This window comes from Magallana gigas, chromosome 3, assembly GCF_963853765.1.
Source record: "Magallana gigas chromosome 3, xbMagGiga1.1, whole genome shotgun sequence".
Lineage (NCBI taxonomy): Eukaryota > Metazoa > Mollusca > Bivalvia > Ostreida > Ostreidae > Magallana > Magallana gigas.
In genome coordinates, this window is record NC_088855.1 from 1,169,902 (window position 1) to 1,187,373 (window position 17,472).

Sequence of the window (17,472 nt, forward strand, 5' to 3'; positions counted from 1 at the left end):
AATCGCATGAAGCTTGCAAAAACAATTGTACTGTACATACATTTTTTTAATAGTGAATAAGCAATTGACACCTTGCAGACTTTATATTCGTAATCACACATTAGACAGAAGTTTTTCCTACGAACTGCTAATCTCTTAAACAGCGTAGCGCTAAATAAATGTCTTTTATTTCATTGTCCATTATTTGTCAAATTTTTGTGTAATGTCTTTTATGGCTTATCGAAGATCATTTAGGTCCGAAAATCTCTGTCCACGCAGTTTCGACTTCAGATAAGGAAATAAAGCGGAATCCATAGATCCGGGCTGTATGGGGGGTCGGGATGCTGCAAGAGCTCAAGATATCAGTATTTCCATTTTCAAACCATTAATTCCAATTGTGGTTATAATTGTAAACATTTGTCCTATAAAAATAGCAGCATATAAGAACCTTTTGGTCTCCATCGGAGATTTTCTGCATGCACAAAAAATTTAATGACCGCCCGGTGCTCCAAGGTGTCCATTTACGTTGACGTTTTTGACTCATTTTTCTAGCGTTGGTCGTCCATATTTGGCAATATAACGGTCAGAAATTCTTCAAATTAATTGAAACTTTCACAAAATGATTTTCATAACTTGTTGTGATCTCATATGAAATATCATTTATTTTTATACGCTTAAACTGTACGTTTTCTTAATAAAGAAATATGCGTACAAAATATAAAACAAATAAAAACTGACATGCTCCGTGAAGCATATCTTATCAAAATAAATAATCTGTATATTTTTAAGGTGCATTTGAAATAAACAAATCCTTACATATTTCTTAGAAAATAAGTCAAAATTAAATATGAAAAATGTCGCTGGTGTCATGCGAATAGTTAATAATGGAAGGTTAGTACAATTTTGTCTCCTCAATTAGATTTATATAACTGTATATTCCTAAATAATGCATCCCAGCTCCGCTTAGCGGTGCCCTTGTTATACGATGTACCCTTAAGCCAACATTCTCTCATCCCGAACGTACTGCACACGACGGATACAGTCACTATACTAGTACCGTACAAAACTACCGGTACAAATGCGGTCACATATATTTGATTTTAAAATATAATGATATAATATATATATAAATTGACAAAAATCTATTAACTGACAATATCGTAAGAGAAAGAAATTCAGGTTTTAGGTATTATTTTAAACAGAATTAATGCATTTACGGAAAGAACAATTAAGACGCTTAAGTTTACTTTGTTTGGAAAATCATAACTTAAATACACAATACGAAACCAAAGTTCACATTTATTGAACAATACAGCATCATGCAAGGTTTTTTTTGTAAACATGCCAATTAAGCTCATAAATAACATTAATTTTTAATTACTTAAATATGTGATATTTTCCTATGATAATGTTCTTCCACAAAATAGTACTCGTTAGATACCGAGCATTGATTATTATTTATATGCGAAGTTGTACAATTGTTGAAAAAAGGAAGAAAATTATGGTCTTCTGATTTCTTTTTTTGTTGTTGATTAATTAACATTTGTTCTAATATACTTTTGATATTTTGACAAATCAAATCTTGACAAGACTCATTTTTAACCCTCTGTACACGAATTGTTTATCGTTTACAGGATAAATTACATATTAGCAGAGTGTAAACTTTGTACAAGATTCTGGTATATCGGACATTGAAAGAGTCGTAGACAGAGACGTAGAGACAACAACTCCAGATAGAGAATGAAAATGAGAACACTATAATAAATGAATAAAGAGTTTGCAAACAAACACCAATTCTAAATAAGAAAACGGATTTTTAAAGCTAATTCAATGTAGTTGAATCTTTTAGGAAATTATGCATTTTTTTTATCCAAATCTAATATTTTTGCAGAGTCATAAGCATTAAGTGCGTTGACTTGGTCCCAAATTTAACACACTCTGAAGATTATCAAAATTCGTAATATTTCAAATTACGTTCCTATAATGCACACCTAGACACCTATCGTGGGGCGGCGAATAGTTTGATCCCATATCTTGCTCGCATTACGGCAGAGATCTGCTTCTCAACCTTATGTGTTTTGTCCACAGAAAAGGTAAATCTGCAAAAGAAACACAATAGGAAACTATCCACTGTGTAATTTAAAGCAACGTGAGCTGCAATTTTCATAATGAAATTTTTTTTGTCAAAAATGTAATTTTCTACTAAAATGACAAAAATATCAATGTTTTTTTTAAATTTCTGTTAACCCTATTTTTGTGGGACAAGGCGTTAAGAAGCCATAATTGAAGGAAAATTGAATTATTGTCGTCCTGTACAAAAATCTAACTGTTACATTTTCCTTACAAGAGAAATCTTTCTTCTGACAAAACTGATTGATTTTTTCAAATCTTATTTATCATAAAAGTTTAAGTTACATGCAGACTTAGAATACTAAAAGGTTTTTGCAGCAAAATAAAATTCTGAAAACTACAGCTCATATTGCATAACAATCTGATTAAAATACAGATTTCTACAACGACACAGAGTGCTGAGAGATCTGACAGCGATCAGTTGAGGACATGTTCCATGAACTTTTATTTATGCAATCAGATGACGCCTTTTTAAATTAATCTTTTTTTAGCAATGTTACCACCGACTTTGAATCGAGTATTGTGATTCGTTGATAAGGTCATCTTTCATGCAAATAAAAAAGTTCATTCTATAGTAATATTAATAATAGTAATACTTATGTTCTTAATGTAAACAGTATAGCAAAACAATTTACAGAAACTAGTTCACATTATTGTCCTAAATACGTATCTCCAGACAACAACTATATACAGAAACTGACAGAACATGTAATTTGTGAGAAATAAATGTACATTACATGTAAGTTAAACTATATATCCAAAGTATAGGCAAATATGATTTAAACCTTCAATGAGAATAAAATAAAGGCTATCACTGCAACTTCGAATAAAAATATTTCTTGAGCTAAGCATATCAAAGATTTTCTATACTAGGTCGAAATGTTAAAAAAAGAGAAAGCTCATTCAATAATTGCGTGTTGCATATTGTAAAAGATCTAAAATATTCTGTAGTTGCCATCCAGATGAAAGATGTAACTATCAACAATATAATGTTTTCTTTGATGATTAATGCGGGTTATGAAGGTAGCGATCAATGCAGAAAAAATTTACATGACCCGCGTTAGCGGGTTATTTATTTCTGTCTTCAATGTCGCCACCTTCATATTCTGCATGAATCATTAAAGAAAGCATTTTATTGTTGAAATATTTATAAGATCTCTGTGTAATTAATATTCAATAACATCATATCTGTATACATGTTAACTGATGAATGTTGTAATCTGTGTAATAATTGACATAAAGAATGAGAAACAAAGGTCCAAGTATTGGTCCCTGAGGTACACCTATAGAATACTCAAATTTCTGAGATGGTTGACAGTTTGTTATTGTCGTTTTTTCATTCCATTTAACCAAACATTGCACATGATATATTTGTCAAATAATATTTCAGCTAGTTAGGTGAATTATTGCATATGCTAAACGGAGTTTTTGCAGTAATGCATGGTGATTAACCGTATCAAAAGTTGAACTTAGATCTACAAATAAAATACCTGCAAATTTACCACTGTTAATGTTACGTAACCACTTTTCAATACTCAAAAAAACAAGTACAAGCATGTTTTTCAATACTTTTGCTTATGGCAGGTAAAAAAAGAAACTGGACGATTATTTTTGAGTTAAACTCTTTACTCATATATAAAATTGAGTGACCCCTGCTCATTTCCATCCTTCAGTAATTATATCTGATTTCATTGAACAATCCATAATATTTGTTTAAAAAAAACCGCTATAACATGGACACTTAGTTTATAAAGTTTCACTGAAATATCATCTAAACCTATATTTAGAATTAGACATGACGTTGCAGATCACGACCCTCAATAGGTAGTTGCTTTATCTCTCTACACTCTGTGCTAGTTTAGAAAAATTAATTTGCATTTGCGCTATTGTAGTGAGTTGTAATTTAATCAGATTGACTATTTAATTTTATGATACAATATGGCTGTGAGCGCTGTAAAAGATATCATACCGTTGAAGCAATGTAGCAAGCACTGTCCGTTCTTCACTCATGGCAAAATTTTGACCGATACAGTTTCTACAACCAAAAACAGCATTTCACAACAGTTTTAAAGCAACTGTTCATGTAGTTAGAGACAAAAATACATGCGCAAAGAGGTATACCTTGGACCTGCAGAAAACTACTGTTGATATAGTTTTAGAAACAAAAAATCATAAACATGATTGTATACGTATACCTTGGACCTGCAGAAAATGGGCAGAAGGCGAACGAGTCTCTTTCCTCGGTGTTTTCTGGAGAGAACCTCTCGGGTTTAAACTGGGCATGGTCCTTCCCCCACACAGTGGGGTTATGATGGAGACCATTGATACTGATCAAGACACTGGTCCTGGCAGGGATCTCGTGGTCCCCCTCTCTGAGGGGGGACTGGATGTCCCTTAAAATCCCAGGAACAGGGGAGTGGAGGCGCATTCCTTCTTTGATGCACTGTGTCAGGTACTCCAGCCTACCCAGGTCCTTCCTAGGATTAATAGTTAACATAGGATTGATCTATTCCCAACACTGACAGCTAACTGAACGGTTGCGAGCAAAAATTGCCTGAATGTTCACTATTAAAATTAAGAATCGACTTAATATTTACTCTTGTAAGTCAACCGAATGTTTGCAAGTTAAATTGTGTTGATTAGCTTAGTTTTGCAATTCAGTCATCTTACAGACATTTCTATTAAAATTCAGTTCACTGAATGGCACAGATTTATTTTTGGATGAATTGAAGTGCAATTTCTTTCATTACGTTCAACAAATAGGTTTAGATGTTTAGATGACACTAGTCAATCGGCGCTATTAATACTACCGTTAAATCAACATGAAACAAGAGAAAAGCTGTCAATGTGACAGCAAACCGGGTTTTCTTTTATGTGAACTGTATCCATAATCCTATCAACACGTATCCAGTGAAATGGAGTACCCTGTATGCAACATTTTGCCAAAAAATGACTATGTTCAAAAGCTGGTATTTTTTTCATAAATTATCGGAAATCAAAATCCTAGCAATATGCACACCTCTGATATATGTACAATTGATCTGCAAAAGAACAACTTCCTATCTTGAGAACTGTAGGAGGAGTTATCCGTACAATGAGGGTACCCTATATGCAATATTTTGCCAAAAAAAGACTAAGTTCAAAAGCTGGTATTTTTTTCATAAATTATCGGAAATCAAAATCCTAGCAATATGCACACCTCTGATATATGTACAATTGATCTGCAAAAGAACAACTTCCTATCTTGAGAACTGTAGGAGGAGTTATCCGTACAATGAGGGTACCCTATATGCAATATTTTGCCAAAAAAAGACTAAGTTCAAAAGCTGGTATTATTTTCATAAATTATCGGAAATCAAAATCCTAGCAATATGCACACCTCTGATATATGTACAATTGATCTGCAAAAGAACAACTTCCTATCTTGAGAACTGTAGGAGGAGTTATCCGTACAATGAGGGTACCCTATGTGCAATATTTTGCCAAAAAAAGACTAAGTTCAAAAGCTGGTATTTTTTTCATAAATTATCAGAAATCAAAATCCTAGCAATATGCACACCTCTGATATATGTACAATTGATCTGCAAAAGAACAACTTCCTATCTTGAGAACTGTAGGAGGAGTTATCCGTACAATGAGGGTACCCTATATGCAAAATTTTGCCAAAAAATGACTAAGTTCAAAACCTGGTATTTTTTCGATAAATTATCGGAAATCAAAATCCTTGCAATATGCACACCTCTGATATATGTACAACTGATCTGCAAAAGAACAACTTCCTATCTTGAAAACTGTAGGAGGAGTTATCCGTACAATGAGGGTACCCTATATGCAATATTTTGCCAAAAAATGACTAAGTTCAAAAGCTGGTATTTTTTTCATAAATTATCAGAAATCAAAATCCTAGCAATATGCACACCTCTGATATATGTACAATTGATCTGCAAAAGAACAACTTCCTATCTTAAAAACTGTAGGAGGAGTTATCCGTACAATGAGGGTACCCTATATGCAATATTTTGCCAAAAAATGACTAAGTTCAAAACCTGGTATTTTTTCGATAAATTATCGGAAATCAAAATCCTTGCAATATGCACACCTCTGATATATGTACAATTGATCTGCAAAAGAACAACTTCCTATCTTGAAAACTGTAGGAGGAGTTATCCGTACAATGAGGGTACCCTTTCGGCAGCCGCCCGCCCGCCCGCCCGCCCGCCCACCCGCCCGCCATTTTCACCATTTTAATAACCGGATTTTTCCGTTGGAAAACCCGGTTAAAAACTGCAAATACAGGAAGTAAAGTCTATGAGTTACCATCAAGTTCTTTGTTTTTCACTTATTTTTTGTTTCGCTTAATATCTTTTTAAAATACACCATAAAACGTGGTAAAGGCTTTTAGCCATTTTTCACGGTTTATAATGAGGTCCTTACCACTCGAGTTGTCCAGATTTGGTCTCACTGATGACCTTATCGATTTCTTCCTGACATTTCCGCTGACATTCGGGATTTTCCGCCAAAGAATAGAGGATCCACGAGATGGCGCTAGCTGTAGTGTCATGGCCTAAAACAATCAACCAATCAAACACTGGGAATTCTTTTGGTATACGTTTTAAAATATCTTAGAACTTTTTTTCATCACTGTGTTCTATGACAGGTTTTGACTGTTACGTTCACTATACCCTCAAACATGAATGTGTCCACTTCACTACGAATGTCTTCTTTTGACATTCCTTTTCCGTTCTCATCTTTAGCTGTCAAAAGGATGTCCAAGAAATCCAAATACTTTTGGGAAGATATACCCTGAGTTTCCTGAAAAAGATATGAAAAAGGAAAATTGGCACTTTGGATATGCCTGCTATTTGTATTTAAACTTTTATAATGACAATATCAATTGTGTATAAGTTGCCAACTTACCCATGATGTAAATTCGGTATCTTTACGCAGTAAGACAAACGGTGTGTGTTTTTAATTGATGTGTTTGTATACTATGATATCAATGTTTGGTATACACATACCAATGTGTTGCGTCTTTTGTCTATCACATCCTCAGCTACTTGGTGGACGTAATCACACTTGGCTTTAAAACTCTTCCCCTCTGCCGTTCGGTAAAATATAAAGTCTGGGTGTAGCCAGGGAGCCCTGTAAAACACATATTTTATAAATTTTTAGAATGTATCATTATATGCTAACATTTGCCAGTGTCTTTGTTTATAATGCACGTAATACTACGAATCTAATTTAGTTGTTATTCCTCATATAGTTCAAAACATTTAATTAATGAGGCGAAAGACGTACTGTTGTAGTCTACAAAATTAAACAAATTAAAAAAAACCCGTCAAATTATCTTTAATATGTATTTGTACAATTGTCTAAAAATAATCGAAAATTAAATTGAATATGGTGAGGTGATCACAACAGTCGGTCGGGGAAGCCTGGAAAGCTTTCTGATGGATTTGATGACGCCATGACTGTACTTTTCATCTCATGATACTAAAAATGCATTCTTATTATAATTACTTAAAAAAAAAATTATATATATATAATTGAATAGAATCAACAACACTAGGAATCTTTAAAGTGTTGGATCTAATATATAGATACTAAGCCAGTAAAATGAATATATAAAGCACTAAAAATGGCTAACGACACGAACAATAGAAATTGTCAAATTTTCGGGACAACCAGTCCCTTTTTTAGGACCAAAAAATAAATTACATGAGTAAAAAACAAAGAACACAAAATCTAAAGCTACTACGAAACTACTTAAGAAACCATAAAAAAGAACAGCTACATTATAAACATTTGTTTACATTCTTAAAGAAGGTGTTAATACTGTCGCCGATTGCTCTAAAGTAATCAATCGACTGTTAACAATCGAATCGAATGTGAACAAATGTTTATAATGTAGCTGTTCTTTTTTATAGTTTCTTAATTAAGTAGTTTAGTTTCCCCAAAGAGCACAATTATATATATATATATATATATATATATATATATATATATATATATATATATATATATATATATATATATATTTATACATTTACCTAAGATTTGTAATGTAAAAGAGGAGACGGATACCTATTTCTTCGATTCCATGTAGCTGAAATCTCATTTACGGCTGATATGTATGGGTGTATGGTCCCGCTGAAATAAATTGATCGAAAGAATTATATAAAGTATGATAGTGTCACGCGCTGAGAAGTTCTCGAGGATAGTTCGTCTAGAAGCATGTAGTGATCAGAGGTATTAGCAAGAAGAAAGAAAGAAGAAAGCACGGGTAGGTAACTGCGTAAGTTGATTTAGTTTTTACCCATTTCTTATAACATGGATTCATATTATTCAATTGTATTAAAGCAAAATGTATATATAAGGCATCTTTAAAGAGACATGGTCAGATTCTGTTTTTCTTATTTAAAATATTTTAGGAATGCATTTCTAATGCTCAAATGAAATCTAAGAGTCAGTCGTTGAGTTATAAGCAAAATACAGTACTTACAATTCTTTGTCATGTAAACAAGTCTCGTGCCCTGTTTTTGTTTACATAGATTCAATAAACCTGTGAAAAATCTTTTTCAGGCTGGTTTGTATATCTTCTTATTCATTTTAAGCATCTATAAATAGTTTCTAACATTTAACACATTCATTTTAGGTCTAAAACAAGAATTTTCACTTCAACATTCAAAATTTAAACAAAAGCTTTGTTTACATAACAAAGAATTATAAGCTCTATAACTCACTTACAACTCAACGAATGTCACTCAAATTTTTGTTGCCTATTAAAAATGCTTTACTGAAGCATTGTAAGCATTAAATACAATAAAATAATTTTTGACCAAAATCGTGACCATGTCCCTTTGACTCTAATGAAGTGAAAACATACAGTATACCGTTTCCAGAAAATAGTATCCAGCCGATATTTGTGGCCTACTAAGTATGTCAATTTCACATCAACTTACGTTTTACATATTAAAGTAAATGTTTGATCTCTGGTGTTAATTTGGTCGCATTGCCAATAATAAAGAGTATTTTTGCACTAATGGGTCACCGGCAGCCCGTGACTTTTACTGTTTTGAGCATTACATGGTGATTTCAACCCATTTTGAAACGGGTTGTGTTACCAAATGTTGTGTCTGTCTCAATGGATATGGCTTAAAAGGCGAACGTACAAGAACCGAGTTCTAATACAGAAAGGAGTTTTCTTTTTATATACAGCAATACAAAATTAAAATGTTTCGCTTTCTCTTCTCTCTCTCTCTCTCTCTCTCTCTCTCTCTCTCTCTCCAATTTGAAAACTGTGCGATTTATACCATAATAAATATAAATTAAGAGTGCAATATATATATATATATAATAGTCAATACCATACATACCAGAAATTTTGACAGTCCGTCTTATAGGAAAACGCACACTGTAAAATAATGTCCAGGGTGCAGGAACTGACAAGGCTGAATATTTCTACACTTTCGTTCTTCTCGACCGAGATTTCTATGTTTCGCTTCGAAAAAAAGATGTATATTTACTTTTAAAGGACTATGCAAAGCTAAACTTAAGGCTTAACTTAGTGTTTTCTGAACTTAAATCAACTTAGCTTAACTTTAGACTTAACTTAGTGTTTTCTCAGTTATGCTAAGCATAACTGAGGAAACACTAAGTTAAGCTTCATGCCATGGAATCGTTTCCATGGAAACCTCTGGTTCTCATTGATTTCCGTAAAATACCGCTAGAATATCTGCGCAGGACTTGTAGATCTTCACATAAGGTCTCAGGATGTCAAAATGAAAGGCGGGAGTAAGCAGACGTCTGGAGCGCTTCCATTTGGCACCCCCTGCTATCAGAAGTCCCTCTCCCAACCATGGAATTCCATGTCTGTACACCTGGCCAAAGTTCACAGGTTTTGGATCTTTAAAACATATACGCCCACTGCTTTAAACTTCACTTTTGTTTACATGACAAGGAAGATAAAATTAGAGTAATTCCAAAACAAATTAAGACAAAATTATTTAATGATTATATATATAATGAATAATTTAGATATTTTTGTAGTTTTATGTATTCCTGCGCCAGAGTTGATATAGTCTCGTTCAACCAGACGCTCGGCTGTCTCCGTAAATCTGCGACGAGCAGAGAGGGGGCTCTCTTGCTTGTTGGATATTAACGGAGACAGCCGAGCGTCTAGTTAAACGAGACTAAAGTTTGATATCAATAGTGCTTGGATCCTTACAATGTTTGGGAGTTGATTTTAATCAACTCTCCTATGCAGTTACTCTGGCAAACCGAAAGTGAAACAGTGTTTGGACCTAAGCACAAATCATCACCGCTGACAAGACTAAGTTCTTGAAAATAATAGAAAAAATTTCGATGTAATGTATGCTGAAGCATTGTTTTTCAAGGAAACATATCTATAAACACTTTGAAAATGGTCAAATTTTATATACTACGAACAATTTAGATATTTTTGTAGTCTCATGTATTCCTGCGCCAGAGTTGATATAGTCTCGTTCAACCAGATGCTCGGCTGTCTCCGTAAATCTGCGACGAGCAGAGAGGGGGCTCTCTTGCTTGTCGGATATTAACGGAGACAGCCGAGCGTCTAGTTAAACGAGACTAAAGTTTGATATCAATAGTGCTTGGATCCATACAATTTTTGGGAGTTGATTTTAATCATTTCGATTACTAATACACAGTTTGATGGAATTAATTCTACCTTTAAATATTACACAACATGATTCATATGGGGTTTTCTCGAAATTCTTGTCGGAAAAGTTCGAGAATTCATACCATAAAAATGTGTGTAATTCAAATACAGATTAGAAACTACTTGCCATGCAAAATAACATATCGTTGATTTTAAAATTGATAATAATCGATAAAAGCAACTCCCGACAGTACTTCAGTACTTTGATTAGAATTGTTTCGATAACTTATACATGCTAGTAGTTGAAGTCTATCTTTAAATATTACACAACATGATTCATATTGGGTTTCTCGAAATTCTTGTCGGAAAAGTCTAAAAATTCAAATTATAAAAAATTATAAAAAAGTGCGTAATTCAAATACAAACTAGAAACTGATTGCTATGCAAGATAAATTGATTTTAAAATAAATGATAATCGATAAAATCAACTCCCGTCAGTACTTAAGTACTTTGATTTTTTCTCAAAGCGTTTAATTGCAATCTAGTTTACATATTTAAGGTGGCCGACTAAAATGTTATTGTGCATTTTTTTGCGATTTTAGTAAAATAAAGTGTATTTTTACTCTTTTAAAATTGTGCACATTATATTTATGAGATTAAACACAATATACAAAATACAAATCAATATGGAAAGCTTTTTTTAAAGAAAAATGTTTATACTCTTCAAACGATTTTACGTTGTTTGGTTGGTGCGTTTTGCCATGGTGCTTTTAAGACGATATGTGGAGTACATTTAATCGCAATAATTCATTAATGGATCCATTGTACGAGTCTACATTTGTAATTTGCCAAATATATAGCGCATTGAGATATTTTGATATGTACCCCTATCCCACCCCAATTAAAATCAGATGGTATGATTAAATGTTGTTTTTTTTACATATAAGGTAGAAAATGATACCGCTAATCACATTTTACAATTTGAAGAAAATCCCTATCATAGTATTTTTTTTATAAATCGACTTCGAAGCGATATATATATTAAGAGAACCAAACGATTGATTTTATTGAAATTTTGCAAATATATTAGAATTGATGTGTATCATTTTACATATGAGTTCTGCTATTGTAGATTTTACGCAAAAACCCAAAATCGGTCTTTTAAAACTATGGAAGCATACCACTTTTTCATCCAGCGACAGTTCATTACGCTATTTACAATTAAGAATTTTCAATATTTACATTGACGTCAATATCTATATTGACCGCAAATGTCAAATTGACGAAAATGTCGTAAATTTAATTTTGAAGTTGATACACAACAAAAAATGTTCTCTGTTACGCAATTCTTAACAGCATATTTTTTTAAAACATCATAGGGCACAAAGTTACGAATATTTGAAACACACCCACGAATATTAACGAAACGTATACTAATGTCTTTACTGATCTGAAGCTCGTGTCATGTGTTTACCTGAGGTTTTAAGGATCTTTTTAATGGGGTCCGGATGATTCAGCACCACCCTGGCGTCGAAGGGACCAAACCAAAGGACGTACATTCTGGGATATTTGGCCGTCCATTCCAGAAACTTGTCTACGACCGACTGCCCAGCTATCTTATTTGAGAACTTTAAAACAAGAAAAGAATTTGAAGACATCATATATTCAACGAGGACGGAACAACATTTCTTTAAAATGTCAAACATTCAAAACCGGCCCATTTGCCATGAAATCAAAATTCTTTACAAATGTTGGTAATTCAACAATTTAGCATCGGTAACAAACAATTGTTTGCTCGATGTTTTTGGCATCCGATTTCAAAGAATTGTTATGAAAATGACAGTGTCAACTATACGAAAACTCGTGTTCACTGTTCCTTTATTTCAAAGTTATTAGAAACTGCATTTAAATGAACATTCTATTTCATGGGTTATTTAAACTACAATGTTCACAAAATTTGTATTCAAAAATATTTGTCGAAGCCACAGTATTTAAAATATAGTTTTTCTTTTCACGTATTCATGCTAGTAAATGAATCTTTAGAAACATAAACTGCCCTCCATACTTTGCAGGTTAAAAACTGTAACGATGCTTGTTCAGCAGCGCGCAAGTTCAATATAGGGTCAGTTAAGGATATTGAATTAAGCCTGATCCTTTTATAAACATTTGGACTGTCGGACGGAAACCAAGGGAGAATGACACAAAAACTATTGCAGAATGAGGGACTGATAAAAAGGTGAAAACCAATATAAGAAAAACCATGATGAAAAATACTTACAATTGGGAGATGACCAAGTAACCAGTGCTTGTCCTCAAGAGGCTCAGGGAGTCCATGGTAGGCATACTTCACTCTCAGTAATTTGATCAACAGCTGAAATATTATTATGACCACAACACTAATTACGGCTGACAACAGAATCGCTGACATGTTGTACTCTCTGTATGACGCTAGGATGTCATTTGTTCACCTGAACCTTATCGTCTATAGCGCGCTGGTGTTAGATGGTGGTCAATATGCACTTCTATGGCGGAATGATCGGGAAACACGAAAATTATATTTATCCACTGATTTAAAATTTGTTCGGAAGATATTCAAATTCTGCTCACAAATACCAACGAAGACGTTTGCTCATGTTTTGCTTAACTGTTCTTTTATTTTGTAAGAAAACAATTTTTGCAGACATATCTTTAGAAGAATATCATTATAAATTCATTTTTAGCCAACCGCTTGAGGATGGGTAAAAATAACAATGGTTGAAAAACACAACAAAACCCTAACATTGTATCATTGATCCTGGAAATTAATCATTTATTGGTACATTTTCTATTATACAGGCAACATGATAATATTGATAAAGTATGAGCTAATTATTCAAATCTCATCCTAGTTTTATTTTAAACATTGGATAAGATTCTTAAAGAATTTATATAGATTTTTTGACATGTTTTCCATAGTTATCATTTTTTATAAAATAATGTTTCATAAATATATCACTTAAATAGAAAGTTAATTCCATGCAAATCTGATTTTCATGTCCATTCAAACGAAGGTTTCAGAACAATCTGTAAAATCTTTAGAAGAGATTAAAATATGTATCGCCTATGCGTTTGTAGTGTGCATTGCCATAACATACAGAACACACACATTACATGATAAAGAGTAACGAGATTTCAGCGCGAGATTAAAAGTGGCAAATATTTTTGACCACCATCGCTATCTTAAACGCTCATTGTTAAGTTATTCAGAATATAGTTTTTATATCTGAAATTTTCATTATTCTCACAATTACATGTTATCTATAGAGAGAGTTTCGATATCACGGGCCCTTCATTTTTTGGAATTTTTTTTAGGTAAGGGGGTTATTATGCAATACTAATCGTATTACTAATCGTAATACTCGGGTTTAAACTGGGCGTAGTTCTCACCCCACACGGCGGGGTTATGGTGGAGATTTGATACTGATCAAGATGCTGGTCCTAGCAGGGATCTCGATGATGTCCCCTACTCTTGGGGAGTTTTGATGTCCCTCACCATCGCTTGAACCGGTGAATGGAGGTGCATCTCTTCTTTGATGCAGATATTCAAGCTCATCTAAGTTCTTCCTAAAAGTGGAGGAAAAACGAATTTGAACGCAATTAACTTCAATAAAATGATCTGAAACACCCATTAAAATGAACTGTACCAAGAGTATATCAGTCATTGCATAATGATAAATTCTCACCAGCTTTAAAGAAACATAAAAACTAATACAGAAATGTAAATTTACGGGTGAAATATCAATTTTACTTAAAACTTTGTTTTGTGTCAATGCTCCGCATAATGATTTTAATGTATTACATCAATGTTCGACATAAAGAAAAGTTCAAGTGCACTTTTTAAAATAGAGACCTTACCACTTGAGTTGTCCAAACTTGGTCTCCCTGATGACCTTATCGATTTCTTCCTGACATTTCCGCTGACATATGGAGTTCTCCGCCAAAGAAAATAGGATCCAAGAGATGGCGCTGGCTGTAATGTCATGGCCTGAAACAACCGATCAATCACACACTGAGTATCCTTTTGGTATGAAAATGATTTCATTTGATATCAACTTTGTCAGTAGCTTGTCTTGTTTTTTTTATCCAGCAACTACCCATTGCATTGACCGAATAAAGGTAACCGAATAAACCAAAGCTATATTCGGTCAATGCCCCAAAATAGCCTCGTACATAATAGCCGACGTTCAAATGCATTGTAACGTTCCAGCTTCGTTTACGCCATGGCGTCATGGATGGATATCATGTTGCAGATAAGACAAAATGCATGATAACTGTCTTAAAATATATTATTAAGTTAAGCAAAGATAAACGGTTCTCAATTAAAAACAATATGAGCTGTATTTTATAGAATTTCATTTTGCTGCAAAAAGCTGCTAGTATGACAAGTCTGCATATAACTTGAGCTTTTATGATAAATAAGGTTTGAAGAAATCAATAATCTTTGTTAGAGGACAGATTATAAGAAGGAATATATAGCACATCAGTTTTTGTACAGGACGACAATAATTCAATTATGCTCCAATTAAGGCTTCTTAACGGCCTTTTCACACAAAAATATGGCTAAAAGATATTAAAAACCATGATTTTTTTGTCATTTTAGTAGAAAATAACATTTTCATAAAACAAATATTTCAAGAAGAAAATTGCAGTTCCTATTGCTTTAACATTGAATACATTCATTTAGGGTCTAAAATTTGATTTTTTACTCCAAAGTGAAGAATGCCTTATTGAAGCATTTTGATTTTTTACTCCAAAGTTCAAAATGTAAACAAAAGCTTTATTTACATTGTACAGAATTGAAGGCTCTGTAACTCGCTTATAATTAAACAAATGACACTAAGATTTCGATTGCCTATTAAGAATGCCTTATTAAAGCATTGTAAACTTTAAAATCGGAGAAAAATTGACCAAATTCGTGACCATACCGTTTAAGATGTCAATCTTGTTGATCTCTGAGAGGTTTTTACTGTTACGTTTACTGTACCTTCGAACATGAATGTGTCCACTTTACTCCGAATGTCCTCTTTTGACATTCCTTTCCCGTCCTCATCTTTAGCTGTCCGAAGGATGTCCAAGAAATCCAAATACCTTTGTGAGGAGATGTCCTGGTTTTCCTGTAAGAGATATCGAATAGGAAATTGAACCCTATTGACATGTTTGTTATTGAGAGGTTAAACCATATAATAATAGCGGCAACTTCAAGCACTTGTTTATAAGTTGTTGATTTACCCATCATGTAAAATTCGAATCTACAGTATTTTTAACACAATGGTAGCAAAACTGTAGGATATTGTATTTAATGATTAACACTCTAAGTGTTTGTTGGCTATGATTTCTGGATCAAGGCTTAGTACACACATACCAAAGTGTTGCGTCTTTTGTCTATCACAACCTCAGCTACTTTGTGAAGGTAATCACACTCGGCTTTGAAACTTTTTCCGTCTGCCGTTCGATGAAATAATTAAAGATATAAAGTCCGGGGAAAACCAGAGAGTCCTTATTAATGCTTATTGTTGCTCACTTTTTATGATGTAAAACTACATTTTTACATGTTTCGGTGTCTTTGTCGGAAATAACTCTATGAATTATTTGTTACCGTTATGTTAAAATAATTACGGTATGGAGGTGTGGGCAATTCAGTAAACTCGAGTTGCTTTATGTATGAACTGATCACGCCCCGACTGTAATGTTCTTTACGAATCTATAGTATATTTCACTTGTATGCAAGATAAAATAATGTAATGAAGGGTAATGATACTTATTTCTTCGATTCAGTATAGATGTTATTTCATTCACAGCTGCTATGTATGGGTGATGGTACCAATGAATTTTAAACAGACAGAACTTTTATGGATCGACTGATTTCATATAAAGAACATCTATTTATTAATAATGTAATATTAAATATTTTCACTGTAACAAGTTTTCAAGCAATAATATTAATACTTCTTCACTTATCTCATCAAACGAAAACTTAACATTTATCAAATGAAAACAGTGATTTTGGAAACATTGATACCCAATGGTATCTATTAGAAAAGTACCGCTAAACTGTCCGCGCATGACTTGTAAATTTTCAGGTAAGGTTTGAGGATGTCAAAATAAAAGGCAGAAGTAAACGGACGTCTGGAACACTTCCATGTGGGACCCCCCCCCCTCCATGTGGGACCCCCCCCCCCCCCCCCGCAATCAATGTCTACAACCTTTTCCAAAGCCCGCGGGTTTTTTTTTATCTTTTAAATATAAATAATGTTCTAAAAGGGGAAGGAAACTATGTTTCACAATAAATCAAGAAGTAATCAGCTAATATAATTGTAAATCGTATTTGGTTTTTTTTTTGTATAAACCTCGGATCAATTAATATTTTAATATCGACCGTTTAATTTAAATTTTCCGCCGTTATGTTAGTTGTCAATGAGGACACTTTATATATCTCAGTTTGTTTTTATCAGCTCAGCATCAGTATCAGCAAATCCTATTATTCGATAGAAATATGATAAGTTCTGAAAATTATGAACCAATATCGATTTTTTGGACCAATGACTCAACTTAAGGTGGCTCTATACACCCACAGTTTATACCAATTTTCAATAGAAGACCACAAAACATAGACTTATCAAATATTAAAATGATGATAGGGTTACTATAGGTATTTTTGAAGAACTTTGAAATGTTTTTTTCGT

The 17,472-nt window shown here is 33.2% G+C and overlaps 2 protein-coding genes across 2 annotated transcripts; both read right to left on the reverse strand.

Annotated features, from left to right (window-relative positions):
• Positions 1-7: 7 nt before the first annotated feature.
• LOC117692874 (ultra-long-chain fatty acid omega-hydroxylase) lies at positions 8-13,275 on the reverse strand. The gene is made up of 11 exons (XM_034482191.2): positions 13,029-13,275; positions 12,225-12,378; positions 9,834-10,015; positions 9,486-9,610; positions 8,194-8,259; positions 7,128-7,251; positions 6,792-6,921; positions 6,544-6,673; positions 4,305-4,586; positions 4,079-4,144; positions 8-2,078 (listed from the first exon to the last, which is right to left on the reverse strand). The coding sequence occupies exons 1-11, from the start codon at positions 13,176-13,178 to the stop codon at positions 1,979-1,981; spliced, it is 1,509 nt and encodes a 502-aa protein (XP_034338082.2). The 5' UTR covers positions 13,179-13,275; the 3' UTR covers positions 8-1,978.
• Positions 13,276-13,469: 194 nt separating this feature from the next.
• LOC117692875 (prostaglandin E2 omega-hydroxylase CYP4F21-like) lies at positions 13,470-16,221 on the reverse strand. The gene is made up of 3 exons (XM_034482192.2): positions 15,774-16,221; positions 14,645-14,774; positions 13,470-14,353 (listed from the first exon to the last, which is right to left on the reverse strand). The coding sequence occupies exons 1-3, from the start codon at positions 15,820-15,822 to the stop codon at positions 14,191-14,193; spliced, it is 342 nt and encodes a 113-aa protein (XP_034338083.2). The 5' UTR covers positions 15,823-16,221; the 3' UTR covers positions 13,470-14,190.
• Positions 16,222-17,472: the final 1,251 nt, after the last annotated feature.